Source organism: Falco naumanni, chromosome 4 (assembly GCF_017639655.2).
Source record: "Falco naumanni isolate bFalNau1 chromosome 4, bFalNau1.pat, whole genome shotgun sequence".
NCBI classification, from domain to species: Eukaryota; Metazoa; Chordata; class Aves; order Falconiformes; family Falconidae; genus Falco; species Falco naumanni.
Window position 1 is genome coordinate 28,432,208 of NC_054057.1, and position 25,853 is coordinate 28,458,060.

At 45.7% G+C, this 25,853-nt stretch overlaps 2 protein-coding genes across 8 annotated transcripts in view; one reads left to right on the forward strand and one right to left on the reverse strand.

Annotated features, from left to right (window-relative positions):
* LOC121086128 (cytochrome c oxidase assembly factor 1 homolog) overlaps positions 1-11,523 on the forward strand; it is a 53,796-nt gene extending 42,273 nt beyond the window's left edge. For 6 of the 7 annotated variants that reach the window (XM_040589388.1, XM_040589389.1, XM_040589391.1 and 3 more), the window contains 4 exons: positions 3,581-3,683; positions 6,545-6,693; positions 8,447-8,523; positions 11,189-11,523. In XM_040589388.1, the coding sequence (XP_040445322.1) occupies positions 3,590-3,683; positions 6,545-6,693; positions 8,447-8,523; positions 11,189-11,285 (417 nt within the window). In that variant the 5' untranslated portion in view covers positions 3,581-3,589 and the 3' untranslated portion in view covers positions 11,286-11,523. The remainder of the gene's footprint in view (positions 1-3,580; positions 3,684-6,544; positions 6,694-8,446; positions 8,524-11,188) is intronic. The other variant, XM_040589393.1, reaches the window with a different exon arrangement.
* Positions 11,524-17,642: 6,119 nt separating this feature from the next.
* Positions 17,643-25,853, reverse strand: part of STK17A (serine/threonine kinase 17a) — a 28,426-nt gene continuing 20,215 nt past the window's right edge. The window contains exons 4-7 of the mRNA XM_040590901.1: positions 23,761-23,887; positions 22,979-23,027; positions 22,674-22,853; positions 17,643-21,830 (exon numbers count right to left, since the gene is read on the reverse strand). Of these exons, the coding sequence (XP_040446835.1) occupies positions 21,497-21,830; positions 22,674-22,853; positions 22,979-23,027; positions 23,761-23,887 (690 nt within the window). The 3' untranslated portion in view covers positions 17,643-21,496. The remainder of the gene's footprint in view (positions 21,831-22,673; positions 22,854-22,978; positions 23,028-23,760; positions 23,888-25,853) is intronic.

Here is a 25,853-nt window from a genome sequence, read left to right on the forward strand (position 1 = left end):
GTGTGCGCTAATCTCCGCTTAATCTTTCTTACCACTGCAAGCAGCACAGGGGGAAAGATGTTTTTTTTCCAAGCTACGCTGTTCTGCAACTGTGCTTTTTTAATTACTGGCAGTGAAGAAATCTGTTTTTTAACCAGTTGACTTGCATACTTTTTAGTGGTGTAACAGGTTCTGATGGGAGATCTCTGCCACAGATAGCAATGTGAACTTCCCTCCTTAGGAGGCAATCTCACATTTTATTTATAAGATTCTCCTAAATATATGGTCTTACAGTTACTCCCTTTGTGGTGAATGAAGTAGAGGGGGCTTGGTCCTTCCCTTTCATAGCTTGTGTGCTTTGCAGGCTGCAAGTAATTTTCAGAAAGGCTCTGGGCATGTCCCTGCTTCCCTTCCCCAGCCAGCCACCTCCATGGCACTGCAAGATGGGAGCAGCAAACACTCGGTTGGCCAGAGGGCAGAAATCCTAGCAATGAGTCCTCACAGGCAACAGCTACTTACTATGCCTCAGTCATCCACAAGCTGAGACCATGAGTATCTCTGGTGTCGTCATTCAAAAGCTAGCAGCAGTTGCATGCTGAGGGATGCTCAAGGATTTGGATGCAATATCCGAACACCCGTGCTGCAAGGGACCGTGATGGTGGAAAAGGGGAACAGCAGCGCCTGTGAGGGATGCTCTGGGCTCCAAGGACACCTCCGTCCTTGCTTTTGGAAGCTAGCAGGGAACTGTGGGATCAAAGAGGTTTGCAAGGTCTTGAGAGGCTTGTTAAAACGTGTAGCTCTGAAACTCTTCCCGCAATGTTCTGTCAAAGGACCAGCTTGGGAAAACAGCTGAGAAACAAGTGGGAGGAGAGCGTCGAGGGCTAGCCTGGGGATGGGGTGGTCCCGCCTGCAGGCTTCCCACTGCAACAGAAAGCAAGTGATGGGGATAGTCTGTCTGTGACAGCAACGAGGACCTTTGCAGAGCCAGCATGGGCTGCACAACTTGGGTGCACACCAGGCCCCCCACCTCCCTGCCTCCAGAGGACCAGCGATGGGCAGCGGCTGCGGGCAGGGGCAGCACATCAGGAGCAGCTGAGAGTGCTGCACGGGGCAGCAGTGCTTACTGGGATCACCGTTCCCCAGCTGCCAAGCTCCCCTGCCAGATGGCACTGTCTTGGCACAGCACCACCGGGGCACTGGCAGCCACTGACCTGCTGTGAGCGAAGGCAGTGATGAGGGCATGTGCAAGCACGTGACCGATCAGCACGAAACTCCTCTTGCTTTTCATCCCCCTTGTTTGGATGCCGGCAAACCATGAGACTAACAAACCTCAAACCCGCTGACACCCGGTTGCAGAGCCTCTGATTTCCGCCCTTTGCTGGGCAGGTCCCCTGAGCCTCGGTCAAAACCTCCTTGCTGGTGCAAGAGCTCTGTGTCTTCCCACTTTTACTCAGCAAACTGCCGGCAGCAACCCCCACCTCCAGACATTTGTGTTCAATTACCCTGAATTTCATCACAGAAAGCAAATTTTGCCTGACTGCAAATTTGAAAGGGGCGAAACCAAATGCTGCGCGTCACAGCCTGTTACATCTGAGCCACTCTCCAGATTTACCACCTTTTTTTCTCCTTTTTTTTTTTTTTTTTTTCCTTTTCCCCTCCCTGTTATGCAGCATTAGTGTCGGATCCTCCTCCTGGCCAAACACATCTTGCAGGAAATTTGGTTATTAATCAGATCTTGCAGTTTGGGGCAGGGGGAGCGGCATGAAATAATGTTATAAATTGCAATTTAAGGAAACTTGCAAACACAAGCGGGTGGGCAGAAAGCTCTCACTGTCCTTGTGAAACTACTGCTGCTGTTCCTCTACAAAAACACACTCATACTTCCTCTGCTGCAACTTCTCGCAACCCTCAAGTTCCCCAAGGGAAGCGAAGAAGAAAACTTGACAGAGAAACAGATTAGGAGTGAGCAAGATGATGACTGACTGTCAGGGGACTGTACCAATGGCACAAAGCGGGGATTTTGGGGCATAAAATAGACACAGTACCCACGAGCTTCTCTGGGTTGCTACCATGACTAGCCACCCATGAATCAGAAGCAAATTAAATGGTAAAGTCAAATACTAAGTGCTCTTAAAATCGAGGGAACTTGTTACCGAGGAAGGCCCTTGGCTGAGGGGCAGCCTGCATTATGGTGGCACGCTAGTGCCGACAGGGCAGGAGATGAAAGTTGTACCTGGGTCACATCCGTGGCTTCCCTTGGGCTGGAGGGTGCAAGAGGCTGAGCACAGGCACGTCGGCGGAGCGGCAGCAGCGGGAGGCTGCCCGAGCCACCCTGCCCCGGTGGGACGGAGCCCTGCCGCCTGCCTCCCCGGCTGGGGCTGCTGGCCGGGCGATGCCTGCCGCACGCACCCAGGGCTGGGCTCTCACACCAGGACTTGGGTGGCCTTGCCCAGGTCACGCTTCTGTAACTGGCTCAGACCTCAGTTTATTAACCAGCTCTCGCCGAGCATAACGCCGAAGTCGCACCATCGTGGCACAAGAACCAAGGTGTGAAACCTTTGGGATTAGAAATCACAGTTTCCCCAAGTATCCAGATGTTTATGTGCCTACATAAAAAAGGGCAGAAAAGGGGAGAATATTAGCCTTCTGCTGATATTTTTTGTTGGCTTTTTTGACTACTGTCAAGACCGTTCCTCCCATCCCAGCTGCGAGAGAAGCAGGAGCATAAGCCGGTGCTTGGATGCTCAGTCAAGTCCCATCCTGCCACAGCCCAGAGCAGCATGCTGGTCTTCCAGTGACGACTCAGCTCGATTCCTACCAGCCTGCTGCAGGCAGGAGCGTTAGCTCAGGCTCTTCGGTTCCCCCCTTACCCAAACCGTGGAAACGTTTAGTAGATTGACTTTCTCAGCAGTGTTTTCTTATTCTGTTGGGTCATGCATTCAAATGCCAAAATTGTGACTCATTACAAGGGCAAGCTTGGGCTGGGGGAGTGCAGGAAGGAAGAAAAATAGCCTGCAAGAGCCTTCCTGTTTATCCATGGCTTGGGAAAAAAAACAACAGAATACACACACCCTGGCTCCATTATCTTTGCTGGCACAGTGCTGGCTTGGCTCTGTCCCTTACCACTCCAGGCCAAATCCAGCCCTGCCGGGAGGGTGTCTACTTTAGAGGAGTTTACTCGAGAGAGAAATTCAGCCCCCGGAGCCTGAATGCTTGCAGTGTGCAAGCGAGCGCACGGGCACCGGCAGCCCCCGTGACAACGCGCTGCAGCGCTGGCCCGCAGCCACACCAGGGAGGTCATTTTCTTTTCGGCAATTAGCAAAGTGGTGGCATCACTAAAAAGTTGAACAAACACATTCAAAGCGGCTGGGTCCCGGGTTTGCTCTGTTCTCACCACCCTTCCTTCTGGGCACGCGGTGGGGCCCCAGTAAGCAAAAGCCCGATGCCTGCGCACTGTGCTTGCATTCAGGCCTGCTTGGAAAGGGCTTTTGGGAAAGAGGAGGGGAAAATAACCTCTTGGGTTTGTTGTTTTTTTTTTTTTTTTTTTTTTTTTTTTTTTTTTTTTTTTACACAACAAATGTCTTCTCTTTTTTCTTTTCAGGGAGGAAAAATGCCGGCTTCCCTAAGAAAACTGCAGCAAATGGCTGTTTTCATGGGACTGTTCAGTGGCGGGGGATGCCTCGTGATGTATAATCTTATGCAAAGTAAGTATTGGTGGTGTTAGCAACCTTATTTCTCCTCTGTCCCTTTCATTTGCTTTTGTGTAGCAGGGAAAATAGCAGCATGCAAGAGGTGAAAAGCAGAAAGAGTTAAGGGAAGTGTAGTGGAGCCTCTGGGCTCTGCCTCCCCGGGCTTCCTGCTCTGCTCCGTTTTCCAAGGGTGGGCATTGCCTAGGGAGCAGGCTGTATGGTCAGGAGAAAGTGGTTTCTAGGGGGTTTCCTGAGGGTGAGGGCCAAGTGAAGAACAGGCAGTAATGCAAGTTTCATTTCTTACTGAGATTTTACCAACGGGCAGGAGAAGACGACCATCTGTGAGAAGGTATTAATGTCTAGCGGTTTTATCTGTAAATCTCCCTGTGGTGCTGGCCCTTAAGCACAACACGCCTGTGAAAGTGCTAAGACATCATTAGTTTCTCCTGAATGAAGGGCAGATAAGAGCCCTCAACACTGAGAAGACCAGGGCAAGGAAAAAAAAAAAAAACCTAGAGAGAGGTGATGGTGCCGTTTACAGACAGCTCAAGTCACTACATGTCTTTGGGCAATAATCCAAATTATTAGTCCAAATGATAAGTGTTTATTTCTTCTAAAATTTTTCCTAGATATTTAACATCAGACCAGAAGGCAGCTTTGCCTCTCTCTGGGGGGGTGCTATAGGCCTCTTGGCTCTGTGCCTCTCCCTTGCTGGTGCTATCAAATGATGCTGGTTTTCACTTGCCCTTCTATCAGAAGATGCTGCCAGGGAAGTGCAGCCAAGCCTGTTCCTCAAGCCCTCAGATAAGCTCTGAAACCTCCCCTTCATTTTACACGTGTTAATAACAGATCAGACAAGGCTGGAAAGCAGGTTTTAATTTTAGGCAGCTAATGCCCTCAAGCTCTGGAGTAAAACAGCTATATGATCCTCTTACACTTTAAAATATTGAATTTGGCTTTAACAAGGACATTAGCATTTTTTAATTTTCAGCTTCAGCATTGTTATCTAGAAATCTCAGCACGTGTGTGTGTGGAGTTACCCCCTGTGCTATACAGAAGGGCAGAGGGCGCATTCCTGGCATCGCTTAGTGTGCCATCAAGCGCTGCAACACGATGGCTACTTTGCTCTGTTGCACTATCAGTGGCCACCGAGTAGCTGCCTGATGAGTTGGTGACAAGCCAGCTGGGCTGTTGAAAGGGCACTTTCTGCTGCAGAGTGCGTCCTGTAGCCGCCAGCAGATAGGGGAGCCACACTGGGACCCTTCCTTCCTCGGCCCACACCCCCAGCCATCCCAGGCCCTTCTGCCCCTGCACAGAACTGGCCTGTACCGGGACCTGTGAGGAGCAAGTAGGCTCCGTAGCAGCGGGAGCGGGCTGCAGGCTTTCAGTTCAGCCTTCAGGCTGAAGGGAGGCTTGTGGGCCTGTGGTCTCTGCGAAAGCTTGCACAAGCACTCAGGTAACCCTATTTCTGCTCACTCTGTTCACCCCCACCTCATGGGAACAGCCTCCCCCACCAACCTGAGCATCCTTTCAGCTCTCCTATGGAAAACCACATGGACAAATGGCTTAGGCACTTTATGTCCAATACACAAGATGCTAATGAGGAACAGCTGAGAAGGAGCACCAGGGAACTCAAACCCATTTCCCCTCCACCCTGCAGGATGAGCACAGCATACTTTTAAGTATACTTTTTGTACATGGTGTGGGTGGTTGCTTGCCGTGATGTGTAGGCACTAAAGGGCTGGTGTGCTGCAGACCCTTTTGCTGGAGCTCCTTAGGATGGCCCAGGGGCCAACGAAGGACCAGCACAAGCTGCAGCCTAGCAAACCTGCTTCTATGCTGGCTGGATGCTGCCTGCTCACAGGGGATGCCTCTAATTAGGAAGAGGGGGAAGCATCCTTCTGCCTCACGTTCCAAGAGTAATAACAACAGGGAAGAGACCAGGAAACAAACCTTATGCCTTGTTTTAAACTCTCTGGAAGGCGAGAGCAAAGATGCCAGAGTAGAATTTTCACACATGCACACTCTTAGCTTAACTCTGCCCTTCCTGATGTCAAGGGAGTGATGTTAGGCTGGCATGAAGTGCCTCTAGAAACCTCAACAGGCAAGACTTAAAACTGTTTCTAAGCAAATCTCAGCCTCCTCAAGGAGGGTTGGCAAGTTTCCAGCCTCACGGCTCCGCGTTGTCCATTGGTGACTACTGCACAGCATTTCCCAGCTATACATAGCAACCAGACACTGATAAATAGCAATTTACCACAATTGTCCTCCATATGCCAACACCGCAGCACCCAGACTACTGTGCTATTGTTGCTGCTTGACCATTAACTCTAATGGTGCTTCTTTGTGCCTCCCTTTTAATGCATCCATCAGTGGAGCTTCAGCTTCGTGGCTGCCACCTGAAAAGCTGTGAAAAGACCACAGCAAGAGTTTCAGGGCAGCAGCAGCTGTTCCAGTCTCACACCAATGTCTGCAAAATATTTCTCCATTCTTGAAGTATTTTCTGTGCCTCCTTTTAAAAAAAAAACCACCAAACAATTTAATTACCTTTAGAACATTTGCAGATATTCATCCTTGTGCTTTTTGGGTTTCCTTTTAGACGTCACACAAATGTATGAAAAGCAGGGAGACACAGCCATGAGCTGAACGATGTATCGGTATGGAACAGGTTACGTTCACTTAAATGAGCTGAACAATATCACAGTTCAGCACTGCTTCTCTGATGTAAGGGTGGGTTTCCTTCTTTAGCCAGATTTCTCCCAATTAATATTTTTGCACTGTTTTTCAGGGAAGGTGGGGTAGTCTGGAAGAAATGTCTTTTTTTAACTTCTATTTTAAGTGGACAGTGTCCTCACTGCCCTCTTTCTCTCACCTAGAAGGTTTTGCCAGGACCCAGTATTACCAGCAGGGTTTGGAGCAACTGAACCACAGCCCTGATGCCCTGGAAGCCCTGGGTGCCCCTCTTAAAATCCACAACATCCGACTGATGGATGGGAGTAATCGTGTGGACACAGAAAGAGCACAGGTAACGCTTGAGAGGTGGCGTCACAGCATGGCCCTCCAAGGCATTGGGGTGACAGGGAATCAGCTGGGGGGGGGGGGTTCAGCAGGTCACGAGGCACTTGGGGGCACTGGAAGGCTGTGGGATGGGATGCCAGTTGTTTTGGAAGAGGCATGGATTTCCAGAGCATAAATCTACGCTCTTATGTGAGAGACTAGAAATAGCAAGGGCGGCATTTTCATGTCCTGCTATTGTAAACCACAAAATAATTATCAGAAACATGTCAGATCCAGCTTTAAAGCAGAAGCTGCCTCCCTCTCCCTACCCGATATGTCTCACGCTGTTTTAAAGCTCTGCTCAGAGCAGTTTTAGGGCCACCTGAGCTATGCTGTGGTACTGCACATCAGCACGGTTTTCAGAAGCACCTGTGAGTCTGTGCCACAGCGGCCAGCTGCCCGGCATGGGCTGGAGGAGGCTGCGCAGAGTGCTCAGGTATTGCACAAGGCTGCCTGCTGTCAGCCCGGGCAAACCTCACAAACATGAGTCCCCTTCCACTCGGGCTTGCTGCCTGAAAAGGATTCTCCGTCAGTGTTTTGACCCTTTAACCCAGGACTGGCTGCCCTCCCCTGGTTTTGCTGGGGGGTGCAGAACGTCCCCAGTGACCTGTCCAGGTCCCTTACTAGAGGATCAAAATTTGAAATAATTTTATTCCTCCTGGCGAGTGGTTTTGAGTCCTGGGGATTAGGCAAGGGCATTGAGGAATGGGGCAGACGGTCCAGTGAAGGAGAGGGGCTGTCAGGGCAAGAAAAATCAACCTTTAACTACTCACTTAAAATTCCACTTTCCATCTCACCCTAGTCAGGCTTCACCCTGAGCTAAAACATTTCCCAGGTTTTAGAGGTTCTACCAGGAAACATATCTAAGGCCAAAAACGCACAAAACCCCACACAGCCTCTTATGGCGATGGAAAAGGAGAACCTGTCCCACTGATGTTTTCCTACGTCACCGTTTAAGAACGCCGGTCGCTTGGGTGACTCAGGGTGAAGTCAAACCCTGCTGTTGCCGACCTCACCCAAGAGGCAAACCTCCAACTTTCTTCTGCGCTTTTTCATGCTCCTAAGCCTTCACGTTCTTATGAAATAAACTGGTTAATCTAGAATGATTTACTGACTCCACAGTATTCCCAGCTCCTGGGCCTGTTGGAGAACCCCTGGCATTTTCTGTTTGTGATTGCAATACCACCAGCAAATGCTACACCTGAAACAATTCTTTTATTCAAACATTTGACCAAATGCAATTAGCCACGGTCACCACTGCAACTCCTGGCTTTGTTAAACAACAGAGTGGTAGAATTTGTGATGCTAAGGAAAATCGTTGAATGTCTTATTCTCTCTATGCGTGTTAAGGGACTGATCTATAGAGGATCTCAACCTACAGGTTTCTTATGGTTATGGGAAGCCCTAACACAGCGCAGGTCACCTCTGGATCACTATACATGCTGGTAAGGAAAGGTGTTTGCTCATAAATATTTCAGAGAGTGAGTGGTTTTCCCTGGGGGTTGCAGCTGTAGCACAGTACATTCTTTCAGCAGAGATTAACGTATGGCAGAACAGACATACTTGTATAGCCACGCACATGTTAGCCGTTAGAAAAGCTCAGTGAAACTCTGAAACATAGTAAAAAAAAATATCAGAATCACATCTTTGACTGTAGAAGGATTAAATGTCCATTTCATTACATGCTTCACTGAATCCTTAACGTACTTTTATGTTTGCAGATCAAGTTACCAGTATCTGGAACAAAATCAGCAGGGTACCTCTACATTAATTCGGAGATGGACCACTCCCGTCAATGGTGCGTACGGGGGGAGGTGCCGGGAGAAACACATAGGTGCAGGGAGAGAAGTGGTAGGAGAAAAGAGTGGAGCAGGGTATTTGTTTTAGTCACCCATGCTGCTGAGATCATGCACACAAAGGAAGCGGAAATTCATGTCCAAAGGTCTTGTGAAAGGTTATTACCATCATTATGGCAAAAATGTAAATTAGTTGAGAAATATATTGAATTTGTCCCTATGAATACACATAGAAGAGCAACATGAGCCACTCATTTGTGTGAAATGTGTTCTGCAAACTATAGCTCAGTATACGTACGAATACTGTGATCCAAGGTAACATACTGCGTGTCCCCCACCCCTCCTCCCCAAGGAGGTGCAGGAGCTGCTGAGCAGCAGCCCTAACTCCAGCCTAGCACTATGTATTGCAGTAGGGAAATTACACATTATATCAGAGCCTGCCAAGGTGAGCTAAAAATCATGCAGGTTTGGGCTTTTTTTCCAAGCTATCCGACAAATATTGTCCTTATAGTTAAAAACAGTGCTAGAACAAATACATTACAGTAAAAGGATGCTCTGATCCCCCATCATATTTACATTTTTGTAGTACTGAAGCCTGAAAACCTCCCTTGTCAAAGGTAAACCGACTTCTAGAACTGAGCAAAGAATTGCTACGTGAATTCAAAGTCCATTTTCCATTGCAAAAGGGAACATTTTATTAGACGCAAACCCTTTTGCATATACTTGTTCTTGGAGTTCGTAGGCACTTCTGTTAGCTCTATTTAGAAACTCAAAGCTGCAACATTTTTATTCAGCTGCCACAACCATATGGTAATGGTTTCTTTTCATAATTAGATGAGCACGACTTACTGGGTTTCTCTTCTGAAAAACTATGGGCAGTAAGGTGTAAGGGGATGTGAGGAAGGCACTAGGCTGGTACTTGAGAGACTCGGGGGGCCAGGCCTGGCCTCCTCCCTCATGACCAGAGGTGGCCCCAGAGGTCCCTGGCCACCTTTCTTGCACACCTGCGCTTCCCCGGAGCCCGGCTCTGATCTCCTTGCTCCTCCTTATCCCCTCCTCGCAGAGGGAGTAACAGTTCCCTTCTGCCTCACTCAGTTACTGCGAGGGTAACTGAATGTTGCAAGATGTTAAACTACAGCAGTAACTGAAGTGCCCGTCTCTCAGAGTTTTGTTTTAAAATGAACTCTCGATGCACTTCTGCAAGCTTAAGAGAGGAGGGGGAAAAAAGAAATCATCTCCTGTAAGAGGTTTTTATGGCCGACAAATCTGTTAGACTCAACCACCTCTGCTTACATTTGGGTCCCGTGCAGAGCTCCGTCTGGGGCCAGGTGCCCTTGCACCTGGCCAGGCAACTAAGAATAAAATGGCTGGTTCCCATCTCCTCTACGGAGAGGAGCTCCTGAAATCCCCAATGGGAATGACACGTAAGCAGGCCATCCTGGTGGGGCTCTGCCGGGCGTGCGTGGGGGCATTTCCAGCAGAGCCCAGGGAGGCAAGCGGAGCGATGCAGGCAGAGCCCAACCGCACCAGGAGGTGAGCTCTCAGCGCAGGGGTAGCTGAAGCTTCCAAGCCACCAAAATGCTTCTGACTCCGAGCGTGCAGTCCGCCCCTTGTGGTTTATTTATTTATGTGGTTATTTAAAAAAAAAAAAAGAGAGTAACTAGAAAAAAAAAGAAAAAAAGGGAAATTTGGAGTGTGTGGGCTGGTTTGGACATGGAGGACGTGGCATTCACCCAGGTGCAGGGAGCGCAGGGATGGGGAGGGCACCTGGAGACAAGGGCGACCAAGGCACCAGTCTGGCAAAATGAGCTTGCCTGCCCTGCAGCGAGCGGGGGGAAGGGCCGAGAGCCCAGGCCACGCTGAGGGGAGCGAGCAGCTGCCCCTTCAGGCCCTGCTATCAATGAGGCAGTTGCTCGTCCCGGGTCGGATGTAGGCGGAGGGCTGGCAAGCGAAGAGCCATCGCACAGAGGTGCGGCAGCCTCATTCCTTCATGGTATGTACTCATCACCGACGCCAGCAAAAGCAGGGCCGGGTGAGTGCCAGGAGCTTTTGAAAAAAATCCTATCTTAGTACCCCAAAATAATAGTCCTTCCCAGCTGGAAAAGCAGCACGAGCAGTCTCACAGAAGTGGGTTTGGAGCAGGGCTGAAAGGAAGGAAAAGGCTCCCCCTCCATCTCCAACAAACACTGTTTTCCTTCTCCTTTGAGTAACCACTGCTGTACCCTGCCAGGGTTTCAGCAGTCACATTGAGCGATCACACAGCGTTCAAACTCCTCCAAGCCAGGCTAATTCCTTAGCAACACAGTCTGGCTCCGAGGCTGGAGAGGAGTGGAGCAAGGAATGCACCCGCAGGATGGAGAGGAAGAAAGGCACCAGGTTGGGGGAGGAATGCCCTGTCTAAAAATAGCTGGCAGGATTTTATTTGAGTTGCAACAAATAGGAACATGCATCCCAGTCCTTTAAATCTGGGCTGTGCTATGCTGTTAGGGAAAAGAGCTTTCAGAAGCTAGCACTCGCAAACCAAGTTTTAAAACACTTGAGAGAATTTTTAAAAGCAGTGAATGCATGGAATGATTTGTTTCTTTGTGCCAGCTGTTTCTACACTGACTTTACTACTATTAAAAGTGATTGAAACAAGTTAAAAAGTATTTTTTTTTATTTTATTAGCTGGTGCCTTCAGGATGTCACCTTGAAACTGCGGGATGGTCAGAATATTCCTGTTTACCACTCCCCAGTGGAAAGCACTGGTGTGCAAGAAGGTTAAAAATCAAAGACAGCTGCTTCTCCACCTCCCATTGAGCCGAAGGAATCATTAATCGATTGCATCCTGCTGTGTCCATGAATGTACACAGTTGCCCAAGTGACAATTTTACTTAAGTGGGTGCTCTCAAGACAATTTTCTCTCTAAGACTGACCTCATCATCGTCATAATTGTAATTTCTTTATTTTGCTGGTGTATTCATGTGCTCAGCAGAAGCCTAAAATAAATATCTTGCAAAAGACTTGCTGTTCCTGAGAAGCCAGGTGTTATGCCCTATGAGTGCTGGTATTATGAATTTGAAATAAATAAACAAACTGCCAGGAAACTGAGCTTTTCTACAGTTGCAGACAAAGTCAGGAGCACTGGGCTACTCTGTCATGGCTTGGAGGCAAAGCCATCTGCTCAGAGCTACTCCCTTGCTGCTTCAGGTTTCCCCCATTTCCCAACAAGGTGTTACCCACGGTAGGAGGGGCAAAGCAGCAGAGGTGAAGCTCAGCAGCCGCCCCCTCCGCTCCTAATGAATATTTGCATATCAGGTAGACTTGCACCCTTCACAATTATCATTAAAAAGCTCATGAGAGCACTGAGACCACTCACGGTAACTCAGGAATTCCAGGAAGAGACTTGCTGCTCATGCTCAAGTTTATTCAGAAAGAAGCCAAAGCTTCACACCAGCACTGCCCAACCTGAGCTCAGGAGACCACGTTGACTTGGGGAGGAAAACCCTCAAGAGGTGCTGCACAGGTGAAACACTGCCATGGTTTACTCTGACTACACAAGAGGTTTTTGATTGTGCCTTGATTCTGTCAGTCAGGTAGAGAATCGCCCATCACCAGAAGCAAGGTGAGGAATAAGCAAAAAACCACCCAAACCACCACACTGTTTCCACCCCCTGCCCCAAACTGCACATTCAAACAATTGCAAAGCCCAAGGCACAGCCCGAGACAGCAAAGAGACACCTCTGTATGTCTGTCCTGCCTTCATGCCTTGAAGTACCATGTGAGCCATGAAGAATGTCCAGAGGAATGTGTATTTTGGATTTATTGTAAGACAGCAGCTTAATCAAGCTGCAGCTGGGGGAAAGCCCAGAGCTTATATCGCTCGATTCCCTTCTCTTCCCGCCATCTCAACATCCAGATGTGAGTACTAGAAATCCACCAAGGGCACAGGCAATACAGAGCTTTTCAGGAGCAATGAGTATTTGATAAAGAAGGGGGAGCTGGAGCAAAAAATCATTAAAAGACCAGCAAGCATTTTTCCTGCTCAACAACATCCCAGCAAATTGGGCGAGTGGCTTCTGAACAAGCCTGAAGAGCAAACGTTGAAGTAAGGAGGAAACGCTAACAGACCACAGCAAAGGTGTCTTGGACAAACATTTTTAGAAGGCAACAATACATATGAGCTTTAGTTTGGGACTTAGAAAGAGCTGCTGGGATGAACAGCACTCGTGAGACCTGATCCAACCCACGTGGATGCCCAACACACCAGGGAAAGGATTAGGGTGAATCAAGGAGAAACAGCATCTCAGCTTTAAGACTGAAATCACTGCTATCTGGTTTCACAAAACAAATTACAAACGGTGTGATTTAAAAACATTAGCCTTGCACTACTGCAGTCCACCTGGCAAGAAAACCACATGGGAGATATGGAGAACTCTGGCCACCTGGTGTCTCGGAGTATGGTCGGCTCTGGCTTTTGGTCACCGAAGAAGTTTGGTGGGGAATCAAACAGTTGACAAGGAAAAACCAACCCAACCACTTCACATCCATCAGTTGCAACTTCCCTGGCTGCAGCTGTGATTCGTAACTAGTCTCCAGAGGAGCTGTGGGGAGCGACCAGAGCCTGTGCCATCCCTCCCCGTGTCTGTGCCAGGAGCACCTGGCACACGCTGCCTTTTGTCACCACTGTGCACTTCGTAAGCCTGGCACTCGCGGTGGCTGCAAGGTGTCCGGGAAGCCCAGCCACAGCCACCCCAGCCTACAACACAACGCTCGCTCACCGCCTTCCTGTCTCTCAAGCTGGCACACGCAACGTCCCCGGTCGGGCTTCGCAAGTCGCTGCACCACAAATGCCACCGCCCAGCCCAGCTGTGACCCTGGTTATCCCAGGCCTGAGGCAGATAACCCCACACAAACCCCGCCAGTGACGCTGGGGGTTTATTACCTTGCCTGGGGGAAAGCAGAGCTTGCAGAAAGGTTCCTTTTCTCACTTGCCCCCTCAAGACCTAGCAGAGCCCCTTTAGCACTCCCGGCGTCCTGGTTTAACCCTGGCCAGCAACCCACGCAGCCGCTTGCTCCCCCTCACCCAGAGGGATGGGGAGGAGAATCAGGAAGGAATGTAAAACTCAGGAGTTGAGATAAGAACAGTTTAACAGGTAAAGCAAAAGCCACGCACGCAAGCAAAGCAAACCAAGGAATTCATTCCCCGCTTCCCATGGGCAGGCAGGTGCTCACCCATCCCCAGGAAAGCCGGGCTGCATCACGCATAATGGTTACTCGGGAAGACAAACACCATAATGCCAAGTGTCCCCCCACTTCCTTCTTCTTCCCCCAGCTTATATACTCAGCATGACACCATATGGTCTGGAATATGGTGTCACCCTCTTTGGCTAGCTTGGGTCAGCTGTCCTGGCTGTGTCCCTTCCCAGTCTCTTGTGCCCCTCCAGCCCTCTGGCTGGCAGGGCCCAGGAACTGAAAAGTCCTTGATTTAGTATAAATATCACCCAGCAACAACTAAAAACATCAGCACACTATCAACATTGTTTTCACACCAACTCCAAAGCAGAGCACTGTACTAGCTACTAAGAAAAAAATTAACCCTATCCCCACTGAAACCAGGACACCTGGCCACCCTAACCAACCCATAGGGTCATCAAAGCCCTGAGGATGGGCACTATCATCATATCATACCAGTGTTTCTCAAAATCAATTCTTTAAACCTGGAGAAAGAAGCAAGCATTGGGTGAAGCTGGAAGGCAGAAAATCGGTGGAGCAGGACAAGAGTAAAACCACCTTCAAATCCCTGCTTTTGTTTTACTACCTAATACCTGGCAAACACAGAATTTCTTACCTTGTGACCTTGAAGAGCCACTTCCTTGCTGTGCTTGCGCTCTTTTAAGATGCACATATTCAAAGAGAGAAAAAACCAGCAAGCTGGTGTATTTGGTGCCAAGCTACTTCAGCCTTGTGGCTCCCGTTAAATACACCACAGCCCACGGCGGCTGCTTCCAGCAAGGACACAGGTGCAGCAGGAGCAGCCAAGATTGCTGGAGCACAGCAGGCAAATGGGGAGAGCAAAGGTCTCAGAACTACCAACAGCTGCTGAAAGCCCAAATAACTTCAAGAGGGCACCTGGGCACCCCTCTTCCCCTTGTGGTCTTTTCTTCTAAGGAACACTGGAGCAGATCAGGTTGTATTTAACTTCAGTGGGTCATTGAGGCACTAATTCATTACAATTATATTGCGTTGTGTGTCACTCAACACCAGCCTGGGCAATCATTTTGGTTTTATTGAAAAAATATTCATCTTTTGATAAAAGACCCTAAATCCACCAGTTAGACTCCTTTAGAAAGCCATTTTTTTCTAATCACAGAACGGTTAAGGTGAGGAGCAGCCACTGGAGATCGCCTAGTCCAGCCACCTCACTCCCAGCAGGATCGGCTGGAGTGGGTCTCCTGGGGCTGTGTCCAGGCAGGTTGTGAAGGACACCAAGGATGGAGACTCCACAACCTCTGGACAAGCTGTACCAGCGTTCAACCATTTTCACAGTAAAAAACCCAGCTTTTTTTCTTATGTTTAAACAGAATTTCCTGTGTTTCAGTGTGCCTGCTGCCTCTTGTCCCACCACCAGGCACCACTGAGGAGGACCCAGCTCCATCCTCTTTACTTTTCCCCGACAGGTATTTATACACGCTGGTAAGATCTCTCCCCGAGCCTTCTCTTCTCCAGGCTGACAACCACAGGTCTCTCGGCCTCGTTAACAGGTGCTGCAATCCTTTAATCATCATTTTCAGTATGTTAAACAATTTCTTTTAAATTGACTTGAGTATTTGCATAATTCCTTCTGCTGTTGTTGGCGTGGTTGAAACAACCATCATCTTCATGACCTTTGCCGGATTGCATGTTTGTTTCTTACTGTCTCGTTTGATTTTAATAGCTTCTGCCAGGCAGTCCTCCCCCTCAAGGAAACCATGCAGGCAGCAGGCTGTTCAGGGCACGAACTTAATTTAGAGCTGAGGAACAACAAATACTGCTTTGTGGACTGTTAAAACGCTTGTGCCTATTTGAGATGGACCCAACTAGCACGCAGGGGCTATATGAACCCAAGTGTTTTAAAAGCTCTAGCTTTGTAAATGCTGAGCAGGGGGATGTTCGCCCTTTCGAGCATGTTTCTCCTGGTAGTAACATGGTTTTGTCCAACTCAGCCCCGGCAGTTCACTCTCTAGCTGGGGCAGAGGTCTTGTGTTGCGCAGGGACCGTTAGCTGTTTGGATTTACCTCCCTATTAGAAATGAGGGCACATCCAGTTCTTTCCTGCATCTTGGCTGCTGGTCAAAGCAAAATCACTTTCCTGCATTTTTTGCTGCAAAATTGGCTGCAGCGTTCCCTGCAGCTTGGCCCGGGCAGTCCTGTAACACCAGTAGTGATGGAGACCCACCACGTTCTTGGCGTTACTTTGGAAGATGCATCACACCTGGCTAAACACCTTTGGTTCGTTTTGTGTAGCACCAAGTGTATGAAAATACTAGAATCATGTTAATTTCTTGACCAATCTAATGCAGTTTCTGACAATTGGCTTTCCTAGAAGATTTAGACGCAAGCACCTTGAGTCAGTAACTTCTTGGAGACAGCCTTTACCTCTCTGTGCTTGGCGAGTCCCGCGACAAGAACTTCCACCCAGCCACCAGACCAGCTGGGTCTTGCAGGGTGCTCCTGAAAGGTGGCAGGCAGCAAGGCGATACCCCAACAGCCCAGGAGATTTTCCTGTCAGGATCTGTGGAAAGGCACCTGCGCAATTCGGTCTGTACTGGGATTACAAAGTAATTAAGAGGTGGGGTACACTGACTTCGACACCTCACCAGCTTCGCTGTGATTCTGATGGCACAGGCAAGCAAAGACTCAGCACAATTAAATTCTGTGCATTTATAGGAAAAAAGATAATCCCTTCAAGTAGTTAAGTTCCCTTTCCTCTCTTAATTTCACAGTAACTGTTGTGGTCCTAACGCTTTCCTTTGCTTTGACAAATCATAACCTTTTCTTAATTAAGGTAATTTTTAACACACTCATATGACTTATTTGTTGTTGTTGTTTTATGAAGCTTCCGGGTTGTATTTTTATGGAACCAAAATATTTTACTTTCACAGAGGTATACAGTTATCAGCTGTCTAATAACAGGAGCAATTAACGAAATTAAGCAGTGTTAGAAGAGGAAATGCCTTTCCACAGAAGAGGAAATACTTTTCTTACCCAGCATCTAGTCGATGCTCTGACTTTCCCCCCATGGGAAAGTCACATCAGGCAAATAACAGCCCCGGACATGGCGCATCCTGGAGGGGGTGTTAAAATTTCACTGCTTTGGAGCACACATTTCAGCAGGATTTGTGAAACCTGGAATAATTCTGATTCCCATCTGCTCCACCCTGTCCTGGATGCACAGCTGTCCTACACCGCACACCATTCACTGGCATTTAAATAGCACCTTTCCAACCCCCAGCATCTTCAGGAAGGTAATAACAGTCCAAAGTTTAATGGAAATATACTTCTAGGTTTATTATATACCAAGAAAAAACCCGCAACCAAACCAACCAGGAAGCTTTACATGGATAATGTGACTATTTATTAATCCCAATGACAGCTTAATTGAGCATCAGTAATTGCTGTATTGTGAAGACCCCTGCAGTGCAAGCATACAGCTTTAGACTGGAAAAGATTATTGGTGCATCTTACATTTGCTGTGCAAATGTGTAATTCAGAAAACTAAAATATCAGTGAGCCTGTCCTACAGGTGTTGAGAAAAATAACTTTAGGTAGGCCCTCGGAGAAAAGCAAAGGCATTTGAACAGGGGACTCCATCTAATATACCACAGCCCAGGCCCAGCAGTATTTCTAGTGAGCGCTTGAAGCCAAGCGTGAAGGTGCACAGCCACCAACCACAGGCGAGTTTAACATGCAGCCGTTCGCAGGGCAGTGCTGTACTTTAGCTTTACTGTTGATCCCAGTCATCCTGCACCAGAAAAACTACCGTAACTTTTGGAATTGTTTCAGATCAATAATGCTGTCTTGAAGAAAGAATAGGGTTTCTTTTTTTTTTAAATGGTTTAAAGTGTTTCCCAACACGTGAAGAACAAAAGACCCATCAGCTGTCCAGAAAACAAAATTTCATTTATTGTAAAGTTCCTGAAACAGTAAACACCTTATCAGAAGTACAATGAGCTGGCACTATTTATTTAAAATGTGAAATTGTCTTCCAGGAGCAGCACCTGGAATATTCAAGGGAGATCTTAAGCCATGGAATAACTTGGTGCATGGCCCACCTTCCTTGCTGTCCCCTGCCAGTACCACCAGTGGAGAACAGGCACTGAATTTCTACTTGCATGTCCTGCCTAACAGCTCTCAAGATTTACCTGGTAGATCACGAGCTGGAATTTTGTATTTAGGGACCCTCAAATGAAACGTGTAAGAAATGAGACAAATCACCATGCAGGTTCAGCTTTGGGGGGGGGCGGGGAATGATTGTATAGAACTTTTAATGGCTATAAACTCTACAGCCTCTTGCTTGAAGAGGTGGACCTAGCAACAAGACAAGAGGGGACAAGGCTTTGCTTTCAACTAGACTTTGCTGTTTATTCCAGCTGCAAGAGGCCTGGACCTGCCCCGTTTGTAGCTACAGCTTGCGGCTCTTGCACCAGAACCACAAAAAAGGCAGTTCCCCAGCAACTTCCATGAACATCTGCACTCCCACCCCTTCCAGCTTCCCGCACTCCAGCAAAGAGCAGCCGTGCTCCCAGCATTACGAAGGCAGCCGGCAGGTGCCGGGCCCGGAGAGCAGGGACAGAGAGCATTGCCCACGAGGGCCAAGGAGTTGATTCCTTCCCTGCAACCACCCCCCTCCCCACAAACACCGTAAGGCATAAGCAGCTTTCTTCAGCAAACGTACATGCCGATCCCATATTCACAGAGCTGCAGAAAACCAGCTCTTCTTCACAAGCTTGTGATTTTCTTCCTACTCTTAATGTGTTACTTCACAAGTAACTCAGCCTTTTGAGAACATGAGCCACAATAGCCCCTTTCTACAGCGCAGGGTAAGAATACCTCATTTACAGCTTTACCCACACTTAGTGGAACAGAAACAGCTTCAAGCATGTGGGACCGGCTGACAGTCCTGCTGTTACGTGTTACAGAAATTTTTTCCTATTACAAGGCCAATCTAAGATGCCTTGTTTGTAACTTACACTATTAAACTTTCACAACTTTATACAAATTCTAATGATGTTAAAAAACACTTTATAAAATCACCTTAAGGCACAAGTTAAACAAATGCAGCCCACTGGAAATCTCAAAGCAGCCAAATCAAGGGAAGCTGGCCTTGTAATAGTTCATTTATACACGTTAAGCTTCATTGTCATACATTTAAACCAGTAAATACAGGACAAAATGTATGCTGCTCAGCATCTACACTTTTTCATTAGTACCAGTTTCCATCTGAGACATGATCTGTGGTTACAAATAGGAATTGAAACAGGTGTATGTCCCTCAAATGATTTGCTTTGAGCAGCCATGAGCTATTACACATTTAGGTATACAGATACAGAACATTGTCAGGGTGGGATGTCAGCCCCAGCACTTTGCTCTATTTGTAAAAGTAAGGAAGTAGAGATGCGAAAAAAAGGTCAAAATGACAGCGATGAAGCTGGGAGAAATTGCAATTTTGCACAAAAGGATTTCATGAGTTAATGTCCCCTCACCCAGTTGTCATGGGCAAATGGCTGAACACTAAAAGATGCCCATGAAGAGCAGTGTCATGCCTAAAAAGCCTGAAACAGATCGGTGTCGCAGGTAGGGTCAGCACCCATGCAGTAACACAGCTGCCGCCCAGCTCCAGAAACACCCAGATAACTGCTCTGTTGGCTCAAAGATTCTTGTTTAACTTCTACTAACGGCCAGCCACAGCGATCCAAGAAAACCTTGCATGTAGCTTTGCAGGAAGAATCTGTAGGCTGCTCTCTACAAAAGGAGGGAAAACAGTGTGAAAGGCATGTCTGCATTAAAATATAAAAAACCCACATCCAAACTCAATTATGAGTACTACTGGGTTTTCTTATATGAAGGTCTTCAAGGAGGAAGCTGCCCTACCTACAAGAATATTCAGTATGTAATCCCACAGGGGAAGAAGCTTGACAGAACAGTTTAATTTAGGTGCAATTTTTCTGATGTGGCTTCAAGTGAAGGCAACCAGACCACTGGCAATGAAGCCCTACAGAAAAATGCTTGTTGCCCCACTTGGCGTCACACTGGCTTTAGCTCAATTTTCTTCTTTACTAGCACTTTTTCTCCCACCCTTACAGCAATGCTAATCAGATCACCCCAGCACTGCTAAAGCTTTATTAATAAGCCATCTGCCTTTCACGTGAAGGAGGAACCGAAATATTAGCAGAGAGCACTGAACTGTTCACTACAAGAGTAAGAACGTTCTTGGTACATTTGAAATTAGGAAAAGTCTGTAACAACATGGAAAAAAGGAAAAACTACCTTAAGAGTTTCTATTCATTGCTTTATAGCAGGAAAACTTTTGTCAGGGTTTATTATAAAGAAACAGCATAAGGAAACCAAATAAATAGTTGAATAGTTAACAGTATGCAATATAATAGTACTAAACTTCAATTACATAAAAATTAAACTTTGGAACAGCATCATTATGAAATATTTCTTAGAAAACCAGCACTCTGAGATCCTCAGACCTGTACATTGCAAAAACCAGTCAACTTTGATGCCCAGTTGGTCCCAGCTTTGTTCTCTGAGGGACCGTGCCCATTGAGAACTATGACCCATCCACAGAGCTCCCTAATCCCACTCTGCCCCGTCACACACATGCTGTTTTTCCAAGAGGCTAAGGGAGAGCGACCAGGAAGCACGAGGTATGAGTTGTGCTTCACTGTTTCAGAGGAAGCAGCATCTTCCTCATCTGATAGCTACATTGAACAAGGTTATGCAATTTAACCTAAGGATGCTTCTTTCTTCCCTAAAGCAGTGGTTAGAAGGAACAGAAAGAAGGCAGAAATGACCTCATGCTCCCAGTAAAACCCCAGCTGGGTTCTGGGGGAGGCGGAATCAAGGGCTGATTTATCGTTAGTTGGGACAAACTGTCTGATGTAACATGTTGAAGTCAGTGGACAGAGTAACTTCAGCAGGGCTACATCTGACTGTCATTCTTTTTTCCACTCATCAACACTATGTAGTCACACTGAGCTGGATTCTGTTAGCACATCTCCCCCAACACGGGAGGGGAAGGGAGCGATCTTTGCTAGCTCTCAAGAGTGACCGATGGAAACTTTTCACCCTCCAGAGCAGGATTTTACCGTGCTTCCAAATAAGGAAGTATCACCATTGAGGATCTGGAATTGGTCCCTGATACAGATTTCTTTACCTGTGGGACACGTGCACCTCTTCCTAGAGGAGCACAGCTCACTGTTTGGCTACACACCAGAGCAGGCTGTGTCTTTGCCTTGATATAAATGAATTACACACAGTATAGCTTTGAAATCTGTATGTCAAACCAGTTGATCAAATTCCCCCTCATACAATTTTTAGACCAGTAGACAGTTCAATTGAAGTCAGGAGTGTTAAAAGGTGTTTGAGGAAAGCCCAGCATTATATATTTGCATTAAATGCCAAAACATATCCTAAAATACTCCTCTTGACATCTGTCATTGAAACACTTCCAATATCAACTTCTCCAAAACACTGAAACAATTAACAAAAACTCTGCTATCAAGCAACAAAAACACAGAAATAAAAATTACAAACAAAAATGAGCATTTTATCTTTGTTAAATTCCTGTCAGCCACTTGAAATTAAAACTTGGCACATTTTCCCTGGATGCCATTTATCAACATTTTATCTAGAACATTTATTGCATATCCGAAATTCACTTGGCTAGGGTATTTTTGTTTAGTAGAAAACACTGCCTTCCAGTTATAACTATGAAGCTCCACACAGTTCAGTAAATGAATTCTCCTGGTATTTCTTGCAGTAATGGTTCCTCAAACTTAAATCGTTTGGAAATGGCTTTCTGCTCAGTTACTTTTTCTTTTTCTGACTGCCTACATTGTCCCAGTGTATATGAAGCCACTACAATTAGTTCTTCTGTCACTATTGATTCTTCCTCTTCAGTCTTCTCAGCATCTACAGGTTTTTCAGAGGTAGAATCTCCATCTTTCTGGCTGGCATCACTGGTCTCCCCTCCTGTACTCTTATTCCAGGACCTGCAAGCAGGATTATCGCTTTGTTCTAACCACGGGTGTTGAAGACATTCTTCAGCAGTTGCCCGGTCCCTGCAAAAGGAGGAAAGTGTAAATGTCCAAATGAACTTGAAATCCAGTATACCTTGCAGAAGAGATCCATACAAATTATTCCAAGGATATGTTTGTATTCAAGACAAACTAACAGAACTTTAAAAAAACCCCAACAACAAGCAAACAACAAAACACACTGATAGCCATCTTTTACCAAAAAAGACCAATAGAAGCCCAAGGAAATGAAGTGCTAACGTCTAAAATAAAGGAGTTCCTAGATCCTTACATATCGGTATGTTCCCCTGTTGCCAATCAACTTTCATATACAGATTATTTTTTTAATATATAGGAAAATTACCCAACCCTTGCATTCTTAATCTCCCATAGACAAGCAGTAGGCAATTTCAATAGTTGACATGTCCCACAAAGAACTGGTGAAGTTCCACACAAAACACCTCTTCTATTTTGAGACCTGGAATTTCCAGTTTGCTGCCCCTTGAGAAAAGCGTATTAATGAACCAGAAAAGAGTAAGGTACTCCACTAACATAAAAAAATTAAAAGGCTGAAAGCACTGTTCATTTAAGAGACATCAGCAAAGAACCGGCAAGGAAAGTCAGTATCCTGTACCACACGCATTCATATAGTTTTCTAAAACCAGTTTGAGTTCTGATTACTAACACTTGGACACACTCAGAATACGCAAGTTTGGAGGGAAATGGAGGAATTCTCTTTTCATAGACATGAAAAGTAATAGCACAATGAAATATGAATAATCAAAGCTCCCTTCCCTTGTACTTTACAAGTGAAAATGCCAGCACTTGCCACATTAAAAATTAATCCAGTCTGACACATTAGCACACACCGTTGTGTATTTTACTTACTCTGGCTTCTTAACCAGCAGAGTTTTGATGAAATCCACAGCAGACTCTGATATGAGGTCAAAATCCTCTCCAGAGTAACTTACGTTCATTTGAGATATATTTAAGAATGTTTCTTGTTTGTCATCCCCTAAGAAAGGCGATATCCCTGTTAGCATAACATATGCCAGTACTCCAATACTCCTAAATTAGAAGTAAAAAAAAACAAAAATAGAAAAGCAGTGTTTTAGGGTGTGTGGTGGTTTTTTTTACAAAACCCCACTTTCAAGTAAAGTAAGTTAGTATGACTATTAATTTGTTCTACTTACCACATGTCAGTTGCTGTACTGATTGGGTCATAACTCAGAATCTCAGGAGCTATTCAGGGAAAAAAAAACCAAGTTTTTTTTTGTCACATGCAGGCATTATATTGTAGTTATATAGTGCAATGTCGAGTATGAGGTAAAATTTAAGATAAGTCATTTGAAGTATGACAGTATGAAGTATGCCTTTTGAAGACAACATGTTTCTATTCAAGTTACTTAAGTGAGTATTATCATTCATTGGTTTTAAGTAAAAAAACATAATTGTTTTCCTTTTATTGACACCTTCAGAAGCCAGGCTAGTCTTCTTCCTAATAAAGCTGTACAACAGATTCCTTATGGGAATAATCAGAAGTATCTAACATTGCGTATTCCAGCACTGAAACCCATACAGATATACCAAACAACTTAAAAGTATTTTCAAGTACATTTTGAAGGCCTGGAATTATTTGTGGTATTTTTGTTTGTTTGTTTTCATTAAAATGGATACAATCCTCCACAGGCTAAAATATTTTATTCAGAGACTGAATATGTAATTTTGAACTTTGAATTCAAATGGTACTTGTTATCACTGCTGCTAAAAGCCATATAAAGTGTGTACTCATCTTCAGCACAAACACAGCATCACCACTCAGACCCGCAAGGCTGGCCAGTTCTACCTTTTATAGCCGTACCACATCCAACCTGACCTTTCAGCACAGCCAGTCTGGCATTCACCAAATGGAGGTGGTTTCTTTTCACTCCACAAGAGCCTGGACTTCTACATCACTTCTACAGTAACAACTTACCTACATATTCTGGAGTTCCCATAATTTCTCTTAGTTCCTCACTGCTCTTCATTATTCTGGAAAGGCCAAAATCTACTATCTTGATGTCTCCCAGAGGAGACTTACTGGTTAGTAGAATGTTTTGCGGCTGAAAGACAAAAGGAGGAGACTTTCAGGATCACTCAAATCTAATGCCTATGACACCATCTTGCATAATTATTTTAGCTCATGAGTAGCAATAATGCATTCCATAACAAGTATGACACCCAGGATCATTTATTTATTTCCTCATATGATACCCAGGATCATTTACTTATTTCCTCCAAGGTGAACTTGAAGACACAAGTGGGCTAAAAGGAGTGGTGGGATCTTCTGTTTATAACTGCGAATCAAACGTCTACCTTTATTAGCTTAGAACACACAAACCCACATGCCAATAGCTATCATTTAACAACAGCATATAAATACCTCTGCATAGTACCTTTAGCCCTCCATATCACCTTTTTAACTCGCCTTCCCTCCTTGCTTCCTTCCATTAGATGATGTAAAATACCTCCTTGTTGAAGGGTCTCCAAAAACACCCAATCATTTTACAAAGCCTGAACACATAAAACTATTTTGACTACACCTGTTTAAAGAAAAGTCTGTTGCAACTGACCTCAATCTTGTTCAAAGTACAAACAATTGTATTACAGAACACCAACTGAAGAACAGTTTAAAAAAAAATATAGCAGCCTGAAAAACAGGTTTTTAAGAGCATCACCTTTGGATAAACTTGTTTGCTCTGACGTCACTAGATCTTGGCTGTCATCCTTCAAAGCAACTTTGTGGTCATTAAGAAGTTCCTTAACATCTGTTTTAAACGCTAGCTCAGTTAAAAAAAACCCTGAAAACTAACTTAAGACAACAGGTCTTAAAGATTTTTTTTTTTTGCAACTGAAGCATATCCTTGCCAAAAAATAAAGGTGTGACCCTCCCTGCCCCCAGGCCAATGATCACATTGGACTCTATCATTAACTTCTCCGAATGGTAACACTGACAGTTGACACTGTGTTCATGCCCCTGGTGAGCACAGGTTTCACAAAAGCGAACAAGCCTTTATTTATTGGGAACCTGGATCATCTTGCACCAGGGGTGGTTGAAAAGGGAGGAGGGCAAAAGAGTAAGAACACCAAAGCAACCACTGACTGATAATCTCAACTGGATTACCACCAACATTTATACCTTCTCACCAGCCCCTCGCCATTCTCTCCTCATCCCTAGTCAGTGATGAAGGCAAAGGCATGCTTTCACATGAAAAGCCTTGCTTTTGAGCACAGAAATAAAACTCTGCAAGAACATTTTAAAAATCTTGAGCCAGTTCTCCTTGCTGTGAGACCTAAACATAGTCAAGTTCTTTCATTCCTGCAAAGCTAAACCATGGTATTTCAAACTCACTCCATGATGCTGTCAATCTATTTTCTGTTTGTAAATCCATGTGTTACTTTGGTTGTTTTTTTTTTTGCTTACAAACTGGAATCTGGTGGACAGGCTTTTGGAGCTGCGCATTACCATATGCTTTATAGTTCCCATTTTTAATTCTGTATTTGTATTAGAAAAGCAAACATCCAAAAAAGCTGACCATGTCTCCCTAATTAGCCTCTCAGATGTTCTTCCCAGTGGGAAATTTAGTTACTGAGGAGCCAAATAGAAAGTATGAGAAAAACATTTGTTCTCTATATTTAAATGAAGAGAAGTCTTTAATAGAAAGGTTTTGTTTTGTTAAGCTCTGTTTTATAATATTTTGGTAGATAATGTAGTTGCCAGAAGAGGTTTTTATTGTCTTTTTTGAAAACAATCCTATTACTCAAAACACACCTATGCAGAAAAAAAACCCACCCACCTGTCTACAGTATGAATTGAGTCATAACCCTAAATCAACTCATAACAAAATAACAGTTGTTTTCTTCTTTTAAGGAATCATTATGGGGTTCATGTGAGGTGACAGTCTAAACACCAGCATGAAACCTTAAAGAAGCCATAGCTTTGAACTTACCATAGCTTTCAGCTCAACACAATTACTCTAAAGCTTTAAGAAAAGGAAGGTCATTTTCCCACATCTGTAATGCTGTTTC